Below are 18745 nucleotides of genomic sequence, written 5' to 3'. Positions count from 1 at the left end.
TTTGTTTGCAGAACTTTTCTGGGCTTTTTTTCTTAACCTGACCGTGGTAGTACTTACCTACTGTTCAGTTCTCTTGGTTAGCGTATTGAGTTTTAGATTAGAATCATGATTTTCAATCATCAGTTTTTTGGTACTAATTGTGTTATTTCCTCCTACAGCCACGTGGTCTCGGTGGGATATCCATTCTTTCAACTAATTGATTCCTTTGCACTGTGTATTTCTTACAAAGGGGTACATTGGTGGGAAGAATTCTTCTTCTACACTACGGGTCAAACTTGTGAAGAGGAATTCTGACATAATCAGAAGCCTTCTTAACATGGACCCCAACGAGACCCTGGCTACTTTGCTTCAATTAGTGGCTGATTTAAGCTCTGATATGGCCCATGCTCACGCTACTACACAACAACAAATCCTCGAATTACAAACCGCCATTCAGCCATCACCACCAGTGCTTCCGGCGATGCCCAATGTGCCTGTTGTTGAACCAGCACAGGCAGAAGCTGGCCCGGTATACATTACCTCACAGTTTCCGTTGGCTCCCCCAGAAAGGTTCCATGGGGATCCCAAGCAGTACAGGACATTTTTGAATCAATGTCGTTTACATTTTCTATGTCGACCAGGTTCTTTTCCTGATTCCACTACCAAAGCGGCTTTTTTACTGTCGCATCTTGGAGGTACGGCCGCAGCTTGGGCTAACCCTCTTTTGGAAGAGGGTAGTCCATTATTGTTTGATTGTGATGCGTTAATTGAAGCAATGGGTAAAGTGTTTGATACCCGATACAAGTCTCAAGTTATGGAACTGGAATTGTTAAATCTACACCAAGGGGATTTGACTCTTCTGGCTTATCTAGCCAAATTTAATCAATTGGCTGCAGAAACTGGATGGCCGGATGATAAGAAGGCGTCATTATTCTATAAAGGCTCATCAGACTCGTAGAAGGATACTCTTGCTTTAGTACCGGTAGTTCCGGTTACTTTTCCAGAGTTATTGGAATTAGTTCTTCAGATCGATGCCCGTAAGGCTGCCAGGAAAGGGGAAAAACGTGGTGCTCCACCTGTAATCCAGGTAAATCCCACACCCGTTGCAGGTACCCCTGAACCCATGCAAATCGGAGCAGCGACACGGGGTCCTCTTTCTCAAGAGGAGAGAGATCATCGTAAGAAGAACAATTTGTGTTTCTATTGTGGTTCTTCTGAACATCTGTTAAAAGAATGTACCAAGAAACCCAATAGGAGACAGGGAAACTTGAAAGCTCGACAATAAGAGGAGTCCGATTGTCGAGTACCAATGTTTCTATGGACTCGGATCTCAACCGACCTATTTCCTTACAAGTGAGATTTAGGATGTCTCAAGACCAGGTCGTCCAGGCCAGTGCTATTCTGGATTCCGGTGCTACCGGAAATTACATCGATACTCAATATGCTAAGACATTAGGAGTGTCAACTATTGAAAAGACAAACCCGGTTGTAGTTAATGCTGTTGATGGTTCCACTTTGATATCTGGTCTGGTGGTACAACAGACGGAGGATTTGGTAATGGAGACAATTCAGGGTCATTCAGAGCGCATTTATTTCGATTTGATCTCTGCGCCCCAGTTCAAACTTATATTAGGTATTCCATGGCTCAAGCTGCACAATCCTTCGATTGACTGGCACACTGGCAGTATTGAATTCCTATCTGAGTACTGTGAATCCAGGTGTTTGGAGGGGAAGGTGTCAACTTGCAATCCGTGTCATCTGTTATTGGATACTGCAGTCACGATTGGGGCGCTCATGGCCGTCGAGTTACCGATTTTGAGTATTCTGATTTCAGAGATGTGTTTGATGAAGGTGGGGGTACTGTGTTACCTCCTCACAGACAGTACGACTGTCCCATTGATTTGGTCCCTGGGGCCAAAATTCCTTCTGGAAGAATTTACTCTTTAACCCACAAGGAGGATGTCATTCTGAAGGAATACATTGATCAATCTCTAAAATCAGGTTTCATTGTCCCATCTCGTTCTCCGGCAGCCTCCCCTTTGTTTTTTGTACCTAAGAAAGAAGGGGAGCTCCGTCCATGTATTGATTATCGTGCCCTCAATTCCATTACGGTACGTAATCAGTACCCCATACCACTGATTTCTGTACTCTTGGACCAACTAGGGTCATCCGTGATATTTACCAAATTGGACCTTCGAGGGGCTTATAATTTGGTAAGGATCCGTAGCGGAGACGAGTGGAAAACGGCCTTTAAGACCAAATACGGATTATTCGAATTTAGAGTCATGCCATTTGGGCTCTGCAACGCACCTGCTACTTTCCAGTACTTCATTAACGACGTTTTCCATGATATGATGGACCAGTTTCTTGTGGTGTATTTGGATGACATATTGATTTATTCTGCATCTTACGAATTACATGTACAACATGTTACGAGGGTTCTACAGAGGCTTCGTGACAATCATTTAAATGCAAAGTTAGAAAAGTGCATTTTTCATGCATCCGAGGTAGAATTTTTGGGCTATGAGATTACTTGTAACGGAGTACAAATGAGTCAGTCTAAGGTTCAAGTAGTTCTGGACTGGCCAATTCCTACCTCCTTGAAAGCCTTACAATCATTTTTGGGGTTCTCTAATTTCTACAGAAGGTTCATTAAAGATTTTTCTTCTCTGGTCGCTCCCTTGACCGCTTTAACAAGCAATAAGACGCCTTTTTCTTGGAATGATGACTGTAACAAAGCCTTTCAACGCCTTAAATCCGCTTTCACCAGCGCACCTGTTCTTCAACACCCTAATCCGAAGTTACCATTTGTGGTAGAGGCGGATGCTTCAGACATAGCCTTAGGGGTGATTTTGTCTCAGGAATGCCCGGAGACTAAGGGGCTACACCCGGTGGCCTTTCACTCTAGAAAACTTACCTCTTACGAAAGGAATTACACCATCACAGAGAGAGAGTTGTTAGCCGTTCGTGATTCGTTCATGGTTTGGCGACACCATTTATTGGGTTCGGTTTTTCCTGTTCAGGTATACACTGATCACAAGAATTTGGTAGCCCTACAGTCCGTTAAGTGCTCCACAGCCAGGCATGCCAGATGGCATGAGTTCTTTTCGATGTTCGATTTCACGATTACTTATCTCCCTGGTGATCTGCACACTAAGGCGGATGCTCTTTCACGTATCCATGGAGAATCTCTCCCTCGCACATCGAAAGGTCCTCTTCTGTTACCACATCAAGTGATTTGTGGTTGTACCATTCAACCAACCCTAAAAAGCGATCTACAGGATTGGGTGAGAGACAATCCTGCAGAACCGGCAAAACTCAATCTTGAAATCATTCGGGGGTTGCCACATATCAAGGGGTTACTGTTTCTTCCGGATAGTGGTACTAGGAAGAAGGCTATTCAATGGTGCCATGATTCACGTTTAGCAGCACATCCCGGCAGTAGGAAGACTCTTGACCTGTTGCAGCGCTGGTGTTGGTGGCCGTCGATGTCTAAGGACGTTGCTGAATACATTTCCCATTGCTATGTCTGTGCTCAATGTAAAGCTCCTAATGTTAAACCGGTTGGACTCTTGCAATCCATGCCCGTTCCTGAGTATCCTTGGTATATGATCTCGATGGACTTTGTGGTTGATTTATCTCCGGTATCAGGTTTTGACACTGTCTGGGTAATCATTGATTACTTCACCAAATTGGCGTTGTTTGTGCCTTGTCAAAGTCTACCATCTGCCCCGAGTCTGGCGGAATTGTTTCTGAAGAACGTTTTTCGCCTCTTCGGTCTTCCCTGCGTCATCATCTCGGATAGAGGTTCGCAGTTTACTTCACATTTCTGGAAGTCACTAACTGCCTCTTTTGGAATTGACGAAAGATATTCCAGTTCTTATCAACCCCAAACGGATGGACAAACTGAATGCCTCAATTCCACCATGGAACAATATCTAAGGTGCCTTATTCATCAATATCAGGATTCCTGGCTTTCACTGCTTCCTATGGGCGAATTTGCATATAACAATTCTTTACATTCTTCTCCACGTTCTTCCCCATTTTTTGCCATGTTCGGTCGTCATCCTCGGTCTTTGCCTGTTGCTCCTGTTCTGCCCACACGCCAGCCGGCGGCTTCTTCTTGCATTAAGAACCTGTGTACAATCCATGATCAGGTGAAGAAACACCTCGTTGTTGCACAAGAAAACGCCAAGCGTTTTGCTGATGCCCACCGGTCCCCGGCTCCTCAGTATACTGTGGGAAATAAGGTTTGGCTATCTACAAAAAATCTGCATATTCCTGGCAGGAGAGCTCTCCTTCCGCGTTACGTTGGCCCATATGTTATCACTGCAATAATCAACCCCGTAGTGGTTTGGCTGTCTCTTCCAGCTAAATGGAGGATTGTACTTGTTTTTGGCTTTGGATTCCTCTACTGTTTTGGTGATTTTTCCTCATAGTTTTTCATGATTCTTGGATCCCTGGCTTCTGTGACCTGATTTCGTTTTTGCCTTCTCCTTGACTGTTGTTCGGCGACCGCTAGGTATATTTGGACTCGGACCGGTTTAAGGATTTCTCTTTTGGATTGTGAATTCACGTCTAGTGTGCTCTGGTATTTGGGACAGCCTCCGCTACATCGTGGGACATCCTCCGCTGCTCCGTGGGACAGCCTCTGCTCAGTCCCCGGTCCCCGGCTCCTCAGTATACTGTGGGAAATAAGGTTTGGCTATCTACAAAAAATCTGCATATTCCTGGCAGGAGAGCTCTCCTTCCGCGTTACGTTGGCCCATATGTTATCACTGCAATAATCAACCCCGTAGTGGTTTGGCTGTCTCTTCCAGCTAAATGGAGGATTGTACTCCACGATAACAAACAGTACTCCCACGGTGTGGGGAACAGTTCTACCAAGGGTTCGAATACCCACGTTGCAGTAGCGGCTGTCCCGCGGTGGATGGAGAGGTTGTCCCACAGAGCAGCAGTGGCTGTCCCTCGAAGCAGCGGAGGCTGTCGCGCGGTGCAGCAGAGGCTGTCCCGCGGTGCAGCAGAGGCTGTCCCACGGAGCAGCGGAGGCTGTCCCACGATGCAGCGGAGGCTGTCCCAAATACCAGAGCACACTAGACGTGAATTCACAATCCAAAAGAGAAATCCTTAAACCGGTCCGAGTCCAAATATACCTAGCGGTCGCCGAACAACAGTCAAGGAGAAGGCAAAAACAAAATCAGGTCACAGAAGCCAGGGATCCAAGAATCATGAAAAACTATGAGGAAAATTCACCAAAACAGTAGGGGAATCCAATGCCTAAAACAAGTACAATCCGGGTCAAAACACGAGAAATGATCGTAGAACTAGAACTAAGAGACAAGGAACAGAACGCCAAAAATGCTCAATCAGAAGCGCTGAGCAACTAAGGAGGAGGGGCTAAATACCCAAGATCACCTGATCAACGTCGTCATCGTGCACAAACGTTACCCCTCCTTAGCAACGTGTCACTAAGCTTCCATGACAACCTCCAGGCTCTGCCGCGGATAGCATTTCTGGCAACCCAATGCCACTGTCCCAGCGCTTTCTTTTGTTTACTTTGTCCAGCTGCTGAAGATGCACGAAAGCCCGTACGCAAATTCCCATGCCTGACAAGTGTATTGAACTCTAGAAGACAGAGATGTGGAATCTGGACAGATGGAAGGAGAGACGGTTGCTGAAGAGGTGGAAACTAGAATGATGGGGTTAAAAAAAAGAACATACGTTCCTTCTCCCATCCCAAGAATTGATAGATGTGGTAAACAAAGACGTTTATTGTGTTGACAATAATAGTACGAAGGGCAATCCCAGGTGCTATACACATGAGTCTTGGTAGAAATTCCCTGAGGTGGAGACCTCTGTGTGATATACAATGGAACCTAAACCTCACTAGAGGAACAAAACAGACTCACTCACCACAGATATTTATATATATTGTGGGGTGCATTTAAAGGCCCCAAACAGAAGCCCCTTTCACAGGAATAGAAAGATTTTAAACACTGAAACAAAAACGGCCTGGCTTTTGTTTTTGTTTTTCAAGTAAAATTAAAGAGCCATGTGGAAAGGGGCCTAACCGTCATTACCAATGGACAAGCAGCATTTTAATTTACAAAAGAAGGAGGAATCAAAGTTCCCTATTGCATGGAAAACAGGATTTTTAAACATTGAAAACAAATACAGCCTGCACATGCGTGTGCAAATAAAAACGGCTTTAAAAAAAAGCAAAAGTAAAAAAAAATATCACTGCTCACAGAAAAATGTCAGGGAAACAAAACATAATGTGTGGGTTGACAAAAGCAATATATATAATATTTCACCTACAAAACTCCAGTGACATTTGAAGAGCCACTTTGTCTTCATGGATAATGTCAGCCCAAGGCAGACCCTGTTTCTGGCTGTGGGCAAAACTTCACAAAGGAAAACTCCCACTTCAGCCTGGATGTCACATGTCCCATCTAATGACCACCCGCAATAAGATTTCCTGCTGAAGGTGTTGAAAGCCCAGCGTTTTCCATACCAGCTGGCACGGAAAGCAAGTACTTCAAGGAAATTCACCCTTGGCTGGAGCACGACTAATATGTGTGAAAATGGGTGCACCCACTTCAAAAAGCAAACTACCAACTTCAGAGAGACTCATAAAAAACCTCTGTTCACAGGCTGACCCAGTGAAAACAAATCGCTGGGAGGCAGAAACTGCCATTTGTCCCACATGAACATTCACAATTAATTTAAAAGGATTATTATCATTTTCTCAGCAAACATAATGTGGATTGATTTTTTTTTTTGTACAATTTATTATGTAATTTGTAGGCGAGTTGTTTGGATATAAAATGCAGCTACCTGTGACTCTGGGAACTGTAATGGCGAGTTAAACTAGGCTTTTGGCTAATCTGAACATGTTCTAAATATGAGAGTGGCTGAGTGGGTGGAAAATTAAATTAGGGAGATGCTTAATAACTTACATGTTCATATCTGTTGTGCTTTTTATGGAAACAGCAGAAATGTGCCACATGGCCATGCTACATCATACACATTTGGCGGTTGGCTTATCTAATTCGCCATGATCAGCTAAAACAGAAAATAGCTTTGGTATGGCAGTTGCTAGTAAAATTATGAAGTTGTTATAGATAACTAATTTTTGCCCAAAAAGTTGAAAGGAGACCAAATCATGATGAAAAATGGGAATAGACATATGTTGCTCCAGTCCCCTAAACCAATCCTGACTTGGGGCAGAGAGAGAAGGGTAACTGTCCAATCCTAGTGGCAGGGATTATTGCAGGGTACTTCCCAAAGATTGTAAACTTGGTGATGTCATTGTTGTTTATATAAGGGGGACTGCACTAGGACAGGGGCCACACTAAAACCGGGGAGACAGAAAAATGAGAAAGACAGGAGGACAGAAAGAAGAGAGAGACCATCAGGAAGGCTGCTCAAACTTATCATCTGACAGCTGTAAGGAGACTCCAGAGGACACCAGAGGAGATTTCTGAGAGTACATCTGGGTGGAGCTATCTATTTCTAGGAAGGCCTCATAGCTGACTGGGTCCTATGGTGGAGAGCCGGAGGCCATCTTTGAGAGTGGAGTGACCAGACCCCTGCTCTATCTTTCCAGAGTGCCCTGAGATGCAGCTGGTTTTCCTGAACCTTACACAGGAGCTTGCTATGTAAGTGGAACTAAACCCTGGAAAAACAAAAAGTGGGGGGAGTCTGCTTGCCTTGAAACCTTTCTCTTTATAGTGGGTGAGGTGTCTGGTAGGGGGGTGGCAAAACAGTGTAGATAATTAGCCTATTTAACCAAAATATTAATTTAATTAATTCCCCATTTGGTAGAAGACTACGGGGTGAATTTTTGTTAAAATTCGAAATTAAAGCACATTTCCCAGTGTGCACTGGAAACTATAGCCTATAATTTAATTGGGTAATCCTTGTGTCCAGCTGAACCCAACTTCTTTAAGGAAGAGGGGTGTCTTTGTTCTTAAATCAGTCCAACCTTTTTATCCAGCTTCCCCAACACAGGCCTTTCAGTAAGGGCCGTCTCAAATCCAAAATTCCCCAAAGCAAAGGGGGTGTCAGAAAAACAAAACGATAAATCACCCTGTGTTCATTTTAAACCAAAAGTTTACAAGTGTTAGCGTGTTCTTTTTAAGTCACTTTTGTGATTTATGTATGCTGAGAGAAGTTGATTGTGTTGTGCCACGGATAAAGTGATCTTTTTGATATTTTCGTGCTAATTTCTATTACTGTTAATTTAAATAAATTTCAATATATTTCCCGTACACCGGCCTGGTTCTTGGCTTATTGTTAGCTCAAGGGAGAGGGACCCAAGGGGCATGATATGTGTCTCAGATAAGGCTAAAAAAAAGAATCTGTTAAATATTTTGTTGCATAACCACTTGATTGGGGAGGGAAGGAACTCCCCCTGTTGAGGGTGGCATCTGAATAAACCGTTACAATTTGAACATTAAGAATTAATGCAGTCAGAAATAGAATTAATCACTTACCAGCGGGTGTACAAAGTGAGGATTCTTGGCAAGTTGAAGTTGCAAACAATGCTACGCCAGCCCAATAGAGAACCTCTGGAGACACCACTAATGCACACCAAATTCAAAGATTCACATTTCTTCAATGTTAAGTTCTTTTTAAAACAAAACACATGATCATGAAAGAAAAACAGTACATACATAACTATTCACTATTCTATTCACATGCATTGATACATATTCACAATAAATTCAAATGAGGGATCATGGTGACACAGAAATCTATACATAATCATCTTTGCGTTTTGGCCACATAACATATCTTCTTCAGGAGGAAAGATCTTGACAATCATAGAACACAATAACGATTAAAGAGAGTATGAATACATGCTCATACTCATGAAACGCAAATCACCAAAAGGATACTAGATGCAGAACAGATTAAAGGACCATACCTTAATTGCATGGCAAGTAAAACTAAAGGTCAAACCAAAAGTACAGGAGTTCATTAGAATCTATATCTGATCCCATTCCCACAATGCCAGAGTCTCGCATTTCAAAATACTGTAACTAAATCTTACGGAGAGTATCTAGATAACAAATCAGATTCCCCTTTGATGCTATTACTACAGTGCTGATAATGCATACACAGAAACAAAAGTATTTTTTCACAGTGTCCACCCTCAATGTCTTGACAGTATTTGGCTTGATCAACATGTATCTCTGAATACTACTAGGTATATATGTAAACTCTGGTGGTTTGGGAAACAATTAATGCAGTATCACACTGTAAAGTGCCCCACTTTCTACAAATAATACCCTTCATTCTCTTTCTCTTGTTAAAAAATTCCAGGACGTGTACTAAAGGTGGATAAGATTCACATTTCCTAGTTCTTAGTAGATTTTCAAGGGCAATAACGTCAACTTTACATATGGCTTTATACAACGTGGCCTCCTTATAACCTCTTCTTAAAATAAATGAATTACTTCCTTCAAGAAGTCAGCAATAGATACTGTTCTCTTCAACCTCAAATATTCACCATAAGGGAGATCCTCTATGACATGTGGCAGGAGATAACTTTCAATGTGTAGCACATTCTTGCTTTCAGTGGGTTTCCTCTAAATGCATGACTCTAAAACATCATTAAAACAACACTGGAAAGTGGACATCACCCTTGTTTACCAGGTTAATTATCTGTAAATTAGAGTAGTGTATGTGGTCCTGTTGCCAAAAAGTGGCCCCTCTTGCACAGAGGGCCAAAGGACAATATTTGCAGGTTCCTTGATTTGGTGATCCAGGAGATTGGAGGGACCTCCTGTGCAAACGCACAAAAAAGTTCTACGTAAAGTCTATAGTTCTTTTGAAAGTTTCCTCCAATTCCCACACATTCCATAAAGCAGCAAACCTAGTAGAGGTCCAATGCTGGAGATGTGGAGGGAATAATGCTGACATGATTTGTATATTATGGAATTGTCAACAACTTCATATTGGTCTGATGTTCGGACAATTATCACAAAGATATTAGGTTACCTGCTCCCGAACTCGCCACTAATGATTCTACTAATTCTACTAATTTAAAAGACTTAATACCCATGATGAAACACTGGACTGCATGTGTAGTAACAGCCCTAATAGTGGGAACAATATGTATTTTAAGGCTGTGCACAAACTCCAAGACTGGCTAGCTGAAATAAGGTATTTATGTATGTAAGAATCATCTATAAGCTCCATGAATCAGAATCTACTTTCCTTGAGAGATTTCCTTCGGAGATTGTTTAAAAATGTCTAACATCAAAGTGGACTACACCATAGAATAAGTTGTTGTTTCCTGGGCAATAGAAAGGCTTTGACAGAGTTTTCCTAAAAGACTTGTAACATAAATCTTTTTCTCATTTACTACTCTTAGAACCCAGAATAAACATGTCCAGTAAAACTGTGTAATTGTTTTAACCAAAGCAATAGCTTCCATGGTTTGTTTGTATGTTTAATACATTGATTATTTAGTGACCCCTGGTTTCTGTTTGCCTTTGAGAACAGAGGGCTTATTGTTTGTTTATAATGCTTAGAATTATGTAACCTTGTATAGAAATGAGAGATATGCCCTAAAATATAAAACATTTGATCTTTGTACATTTGACTAAGATTTTACTGCAAACCTCGCATTTGGAATCTATTCTTTTGAAATTGATCTGGAATTGGAAGGAGTATGGTCTGATTATATTCAGTACATCTCCAATATACATCATGTCTTGGTTGATGATGACTGTTTTGTTCCTGTTGTGAGGTACTGCAAATATTTTTAATAAAGAATTTGAAAAACTGGAAACAGGATTCCAATTTTTGCTGGCGATCAGGGACATGTGTATGTAATGTCAATATTGCCAAAGAAGGGCGTTGTTTAATGCAAAAATGGTATTGTAAGGATGCAGAAGTAAGGCTTGGACACAATGGTGGCATATTTGTGGGTACGTATTTTTATTAATCAAGAAAGGTTTGTAAAAAGGCTTGTCTATCCAAAAAGCTAAGAGGGGTTTCCCTGCCGCAAAAGAAAAATAGTGAAATTGTCAGGATGTCCAAAACCAAAAAGTGTCACTGTTGTGTTGCAAAAGCTTACCTCTGTCCTAACACTAACAATTTAAACCAACTGTGCAAGGATTATCTCTTCCCAAAGTAAAGTGTTCACGGTAGTTCCAACGAACAGAAAAGTTCCCAGTCTCTCAGGCAATCAAAAGGTTATGTAATAAACCATTTGCACAAGTATAGGTCTTCAAGGCTAGGGTTGTGTTCCTTTACTCTATACTTCCTCTACTTCAAGTCCTGTTGGGCTTCTGAGCCCCATATCCTTTTAATAAATGTCACTGGGTAATTTACAAGGATATTCTTCTCAGCTTCACAATTCTTTTATCTCTCAACTGGGCACAGTCCCTACCAAGCATAAGATTAAGTCATTTTCACATCCAGGGTCCTTGAACCTCTTGTTCTCAACTTAACATGTGGGTGCAGGTCCCAGACCCACAAAGACGTGACTAGCTTGGTTTACTCTCCTGCCAAGCCATTGTCCTCTCATGGACTATCTTTCTTACTCTTAGAGGGTCCCAAAGCCTCTTATTCTTTGTTTCTCATATGGGCGTGGGTCCCAGACTCACACCTCATTGTTATATCTGCTTGGTTTACTCTGTGCCAAACCTATGATTCATCTCTCAGGGTCACAGAAACTTCTGTTTTTGTCTTGGTTATTCTCGAGCCCCAGACCCTCTTATTCTTTCACTTTCACAGACTCTTCATTGTCGGATCTGTTTGGTATATAAGGGGATAGCGGATGTGAGGGAATAGGGAATAAATAATAGGGAAGGAGGGCTTGGGGGAAACCCCCCAAATAAATAAGATATAACTGTGAAGTTTTTTCAGCCAAATATATTTGGCAAAAATCTCTGCTAAAAAAATGGGGATGAAAGAACATAGAACCCTCTCAATGTCCAACCAGGGTCCCAAACCCTCTCATTCCTCTGTGTCCCAGACGCATTTATAGTTTCAGTCCCATATGGGTGAAGGTCCAAGACTCGCTGTTTATTCTTAGGGTCCAAGACCCTCTTGCGCCAACTTCTCTTTTAAGCCCCTTGCTTCTATGGACCTCCAATGCCTCTCTGATAACCTGCATACCTTTTAGCTTCTTTGTTGTATGTTCCCACGTTTACCAAGCAGCTCTGTTGCTTCTAGAGGCTCTCGTAGAACTCGGGTGAGCTGCAAGGTCTCTAGTGGCTCTGTGGATACCCGGCACTGCCCGGTTCTGCGTCCGCTTTGCAGGTGCTTCGCCAGAGCCTTGGTTGCCCAGAGATTCATTTTGACAGCAGCATGAGTGGCCCTTCAAAAATGGACCAGGTTCGCGTTCTCCTTTTCCTCCGTTCATGGCTTCCTGTTCATCTCTCGTCTGCTCGCCCGGTGCATGGCTCACGCAATTCCTTCTCAGAGGATTGTTCTCCTTTTGAATCCCAGCTGAGCTAATGCTGAACTCCTGCGCTGGTTTGTTCAATTCGTTTGGGCCAATAGGATTCTGTGAGAAGCTAGACCTGTTGATCCTCCGAAGGGATCCTCAGACTCTGTCATCTTCTTCTTCACAGTACTCCTTTTAAAACCAGATGCAAAGTACTTTGTTGGTATTTTAGTCCTGTCAAGTATATTAGTCTTACTTCTTTGACAATAGAAAATATTGGCTCTGGCTGGGGCGGGGGGTACTTGCTAGAATAGTCATCCCCAATCCTGTATGGGGCTCCCTTCCACATGGGATCCTCCCTCGGTCCACAACCCCAGGGGAATTATTATACTACGGACGCTCCACCTTGGCCCCATGGGAAATGTCTTCCCATAGGGGAGAAGGGACGACACCGTCAGCTTCGCCACAGTATACTATGTTAATACTGGGTGCTGTGTTCAAAATGTCAACTCTCCAGTAGTACTTGGCCATTATGTTGTAAACGCTCTGACACAGTTTTCATTATACCTTCACTTACCAGAGCATGGCCATCTCCTCTGAGGTGGTCAAAATGTCTACCTGGAGCTGCAGAAGGTTTTGTGACAGAAAATAGTGCTATACCTAACTCAAGGTTCTAGAGAGAGCTGGACCTCTGCATTTCATGCAATAGCAACCACTACCCCTGAGTGCCTGACAGGCAGGTTTGCCATTGTACAGCAATATTGTTGTGGGTCTATCCCCAGAATATATGGAAACTAATTCCTATTACCCATATGAAAATGATTAACATTGGATGCCATCAATCACTTCCCTGTATCATTTCCCTTTTTATATTTATAACAACAATCCTCAGCTCTTTCCTGCCTGCTCCCTCCCACCCATGCCCCAGCTCACTCTTGTCTGCACCCTCCCACCCATGCCCCAGCTCACCCTTGTCTGCACCCTCTCACCCATGCCCCAGCTCACTCTTGTCTGCTCCCTCCCACCCATGCCCCAGCTCACTCTTGTCTGCACCCTCTCACCCATGCCCCAGCTCACTCTTGACTGCACCCTCTCACCCATGTCCCAGCTCACTCTTGTCTGCACCCTCTCACCCATGCCCCAGCTCACTCTTGTCTGCACCCTCTCACCCATGCCCCAGCTCACTCTTGTCTGCACCCTCTCACCCATGCCCCAGCTCACTCTTGTCTGCACCCTCCCACCCATGCCCCAGCTCACTCTTGTCTGCACCCTCTCACCCATGCCCCAGCTCACTCTTGTCTGCACCCTCTCACCCATCCCCCAGCTCACTCTTGTCTGCACCCTCTCACCCATGCCCCAGCTCACTCTTGTCTGCACCCTCTCACCCATGCCCCAGCTCACTCTTGTCTGCACCCTCTCACCCATGCCCCAGCTCACTCTTGTCTGCATCCTCCCACCCATGCCCCAGCTCACTCTTGTCTGCGCCCTCTCACCCATGCCCCAGCTCACTCTTGCTTGCCCGCTTCCTCCCACTCCCCACCTCATCACAGCTTATCCTGTAACACTCACCCACCCACTGCATTCCTACAGGCTGGAATGAGCTAGATCACCCCTTCCTGCAGAACACCAACCTATGCATCCCAGCTCCCTCGTGCCTCCTGAACACTCACCCACACCTGCTCATACCTGCAGTAACCATACTTGCTTGAAATGTTCCAAACATATCTGCAAGTTAGTGTTTGCTGTCACATATAAGTAGTAATTGATATAGTAAAAAATACATTACAAACCATAGTGAACAGAGGTATATGTCTGTGGTTAATTTTCGTGTCTGCAAACACACACGTGCAGACATATTTGGCTCAAGTATTTACTCTATTATTGCTTATACATGTAAAGGACAATGCACACCTGCACAGTGTAAAACCGTTAGATTTTCCAATGCGTGTATATGTATATGCCTGGGTCATTCTGCTGCTTTGTTCTAATGAAACTCACTTATTTCAGGGAATTGTGTGAAAAATCTGCAGGCATTCCAGGTTTTGCAGACAGTTTTCCAGAAAAGCAAAGATGCCTGTCTGTGCAAGAAGATGTTATACACTATGCGGACAATCTGGGCCATGGACAAAGCCAACTTCTTCCTCTTAGAGTGGACACTGCAGCCCATCTCACAGTTTGTGGAGAAGATCAACCTGTATGATGCCCATGTCCAGGTCCTGTTCTTCCAACTTATTGAGTTCATTGTCTTGGAACTTTCATACATACCTCATGAAATCCTCAGAAAAATCCAGGGTTTGATCAAGGAGAGCGAGTCTCCTCTCTGTACCATCGCTGCACTGGAATGCATACTGCGTATCACTCAACGTGACCAGCTCTTCAGCGATATCTTCCGTGATTCAGGGCTTCTTGGGACGCTGCTCACCCAACTTAGAAAGCAAGCAAAACTACTGAGAAAGACAGGTATGTTGCTTTGTGGTCCTTGGGGAAGAGATGTTCAGGGATGTGGATCATGAGATGGAAGATAGGTACAGACCTGAGTAAGCACAACAAAGAGAGGTCCATACCACCAGCAAGCAAGAGGTCCATGGCTGTGTCCCCCGCGAAACACAGTTTCATGGATTTGCCCTTTGAGAATTGAGGTACATTGGTAGTGATTTTGGTGTCAACTTTTGAATTGACTCGATGGAGTGGTGGTCATGCCTTATAACACAAACCTTGACCCAGGCGATGTCTTGGTAAGGGACATAACGAGCCGCCAGGAAATGGCATCACAGAAACGTGTCTGTGGGGCATGCACTGTCTAGGCCTCGTTTGTTTAATGACACTCTGCTTTGCAGCACAATTAAGTGTTGGATGGAAGATTTTAAAGTAATCACAACTACTGCCATTGCTCTGAACAACCTTCCATAATTATTTTAGTTTGTTTGCAGCATTACAGAAAAGGGGTCCGACCAGTCATTTCCACACCTTTCTTGTTCCTGCCCCCAATTGGAGGCGTCCAGTCAGAATTGCTTGACCATGTCCCCTCTGCGCTGGAACACAAGCAACCCAAGACTTATTTTGGCCTTGTTGGGCCTAAAAAGTGACAGGTACATGAGTTGCAGACATTGATTTGGATCAGGTCAATTAAAGAAGAAATCTTTATTTTGAAGTGCTGCAGGCGACTACCTCAAGGCAGACCGAGAGACCCCAGTAGCAGAAATGACTCCGCTCCTCCCTCAGGCAAGATTCAACATGCTTTTATGTTTTGTGGTCATCTAGGCTTCAGTACAAAGACAGTGGACACTTTATGATGTCATCAAAGCGAAACTCATTACTTCAATGCACAGCGTTGTATGTTCTACTCAGGCTCTGGTAGCCAATTAAGCGAGCAAGTGAAGTAAATCAATGGCCCTAAAACCTTTCCCCACAAAACTAGCAATGCCAGGAGTTGTCAGTTGTGTCCTCCTTAGAATGATGTCCTGTGGCAGTCCATAGTCTATTGGGCCGAAATGGCATAATATAAAAATATGCAGTGAATACATGTTTTTCTCTTTTCTTTCTTTTTTTTTTTAACTTACATTAATTCCATGATGGAGTCCAGCTCAGTTGGGCTTGGTGCTTTTACGACAATCCCTGAAGTAATTGCATTACAATATACTTCAAATTCTGTTTTCCCTCATAGTTGCAGTGGGGGAGGCCCATCAGATTGAAACAGGTTTCTTTGTAGGTTCAGGAGGTAGAGAAAAGTTTGGTGGTCCAGTGAAAGGACCCATGACCATCAGTTCCTCCTGACTTGGACACAAACCCTAGATCAGTAAAAATGTCCCACAGTTTCTGGGAAAAGATACCTACTGAGAATCCAGAGTTGAGGTTCTGGGAAAGGTGTGAAATGTATTTACTATCGAGGAGAGGTACAGAAAAGAATGCAGAGCATGCATATATTACTGTGAAGTTAGTCACTTTTCCAGAGCTGCAAGACAAACTGGTTGCAGGTTTTAGAACAACAGGAAAGGTGGCCAGAACAGCTGCATTCAAAGCATGGAGAACATGTACAAATCAAAACATCCCCTTACTAGCTTTCTTAATGGGCAGAATCAAGGTATAACAAGTGTTTTTTGTCAGTAAAATGATCCCTCACTGAAGTAGAGACTCAATGACTGGCTTTATACCATCCTCTGATATTCTCAAAATCTGATTTTGTGGGATACAGGGAAGCGATTTGTCTGGGTTCATAGCTATATGTACAAGTTCAGCCTAAAATATGCATCCGTCCATTTTGCATGGTCCAAAAAACCTGAAACAATAATACATTAGGGCTCCAGTAGCGTCTCTCTTGGGTGCAGCACCTTTAACTGCAAGTTCGTCACTCTGTCGATGCCACACTGAAAGTCCAAGTAGGTGCAGTTTTTCTCAGGGAAATCCCAAGTCCCCTGATGCAGTCTTTCCCTAGTGTGCACAGATTGATGGGGTCACTACGAGGTGCCCAGGTAAGGCCCAGATACCAAGTCCAAGTCCCTTTTGGTGGTGAGGGTCGCTCCCTTCTGACCCCTCGTCAGGAATGATGGGCTTTTTAAGAAGTCGTGTTTCTGGTCCACAAGAGAGTGGTCTACAGGCCCCATTCTAACAACTTGGTTGGTCCTATCCTACGCATTTCCACACCTTGCTCATGTATTTCCTCTTCCTCTCATCTTGGGATTCACCCCTTCACATCGGAGCCTCTCCCCTAAACACAATTCTGCTGCTCAAGGTCCCACCTACTCTCTGCATCCTTGGTCCCTCCTCTGCCTTACTCCTTAACTGCAAATTTCCAAACTTCTCCTTCCTCTCGATGATCTCTGCCACCCTCCTTCTGCTCCATTCTTTCCTTCGAGCACCTTTCTGATCTCAGACCTCCTCCTTGCTCTCCTTATACCCTTGTTGTTCAGCTCTGTCTTAACTTCCTTATAGCTTCCTTCCTTAACAATCTTTCAGTCCCCTCCTCTCCAAACTGATATTTTATAACCTCAACTCCATTTACCTGTTATGCCTTCTGATTCTTTACCTCCTGCTCATACCTACCAGCAACCACCTCCAACACCATTTTCTCAACCTCCTTCCTCTGTACAACCACCTCCTTGAACTTCGTATTCCCTTTCTCCTCAAATCAGTCTGCTTCCTTAACTTCTCCCCCTTCTTTCCCTTGTCTTCCAGAGTCCTTCCTTAGAGTCTCCTCAGCTCTTTATTCACCCTCTTCTACCTCCTTATACTCTACTACCGGCTTTATTCCCACCTCTTCTCCAGATATTCCTGCCTTCCGCCTTTAGCTATTTCGCTAACTCCGTGACTACACCTTCTGTCATGTCTCATCCTTCTTCCCCTTTTAACAATTTGTCAGCACCTACATGATGATTCTCACCTCTGCCAACAATTCCTGTAACTCCTCCTTGCACCCTCCTTCCTCCATCAAAAGCCTTCTACCTTTCTCCCTTACCCTAATATACCAATGTCACTTGGTTTTCTAGGCCTCCTCAATGCCTTCTGGCATGCTTAATTCAGTGGGGCTTCGGTTGCGCGCCTGCCCCTGCGCAGCATTCAGGTTTTTCTGGCTCCCGTAATCCTCTTGGCTTCTGCAGCACTCGGGGACACAACCTCTCACCCCTCTACCCGGTGTCTCCCCCAGCTCATCAGTTGTCACACTTCTCATGTGGGGGGTGGTGATCCGATCGCTCTGCTTTGGTCTGGCCTTGGCGTCCCAACCACGGTTTCTGAGTGGTCGAGCCACCAGGCGAGACGGTCCTTCTAGCGCTCCGTCTCATTCTCTGCTCTGGCTTTGTTGCCTCTCGGGATTCCAGGACATCTTCCCATCAGAGTCTCTCATCTGCATAGGATTCTTTCTCCTCCATTTAAGGTTCCTCGTCTTTTTATCTTCATTGCCACAAACGAAACAGGTGTGTTGTTCCTCTTCGACTGTTGAGTTAAGGGGGAATCCAGCATTACCTGAAGCCAAAGAGATTAAGATAATGCCACTGTTAGTTGACTCCAAAACAGAAGTAACATCTTTCTATTCCCATATATGCAGACAATATAATCTTGATTGGGAGTTCTGCATAGCAATGGGAATTCTTGCCCCTATAGGGGAGTCAATCCCAGTGAGGTCCCACTTTCCAACACCCCTAGAGAGGGTCTTACTTAGCAGGCACACTTCCCCAACCTCAAAGGGGGTGAATCCACTCTAGGGAGAAGGGATGAGTAGTCCAGGTTCATCGCAAAAGCCAGATGGATAAAGAAACATCAAATGGCATTGGAATGTATAACTGTAGCTCCCCATAACCCACTATATCAAACTGCTATCATGCCTAGGGGAAGTACAGTTCTATATAATTGAAAACTGCGTAT

General features: G+C 44.0%; 1 protein-coding gene across 4 annotated transcripts in view; it reads left to right on the top strand.

Annotated features, from left to right (window-relative positions):
* The window catches only part of WDFY4 (WDFY family member 4), a 1820746-nt gene that overhangs the window by 301736 nt on the left and 1500265 nt on the right, over positions 1 to 18745 (top strand). For all 4 annotated transcript variants that reach the window (XM_069611160.1, XM_069611162.1, XM_069611161.1 and 1 more), the window contains one exon: positions 14396 to 14848. In XM_069611160.1, coding sequence (XP_069467261.1) covers positions 14396 to 14848 — 453 coding nt within the window. The remainder of the gene's footprint in view (positions 1 to 14395; positions 14849 to 18745) is intronic.

This window comes from Ambystoma mexicanum, chromosome 8, assembly GCF_040938575.1.
Source record: "Ambystoma mexicanum isolate Mex_15411 chromosome 8, UKY_AmexF1_1, whole genome shotgun sequence".
Classification (NCBI taxonomy): domain Eukaryota; kingdom Metazoa; phylum Chordata; class Amphibia; order Caudata; family Ambystomatidae; genus Ambystoma; species Ambystoma mexicanum.
The sequence above is the reverse complement of the archived record's forward strand: the minus strand, read 5'-3'. Positions and strand labels throughout refer to the sequence as shown.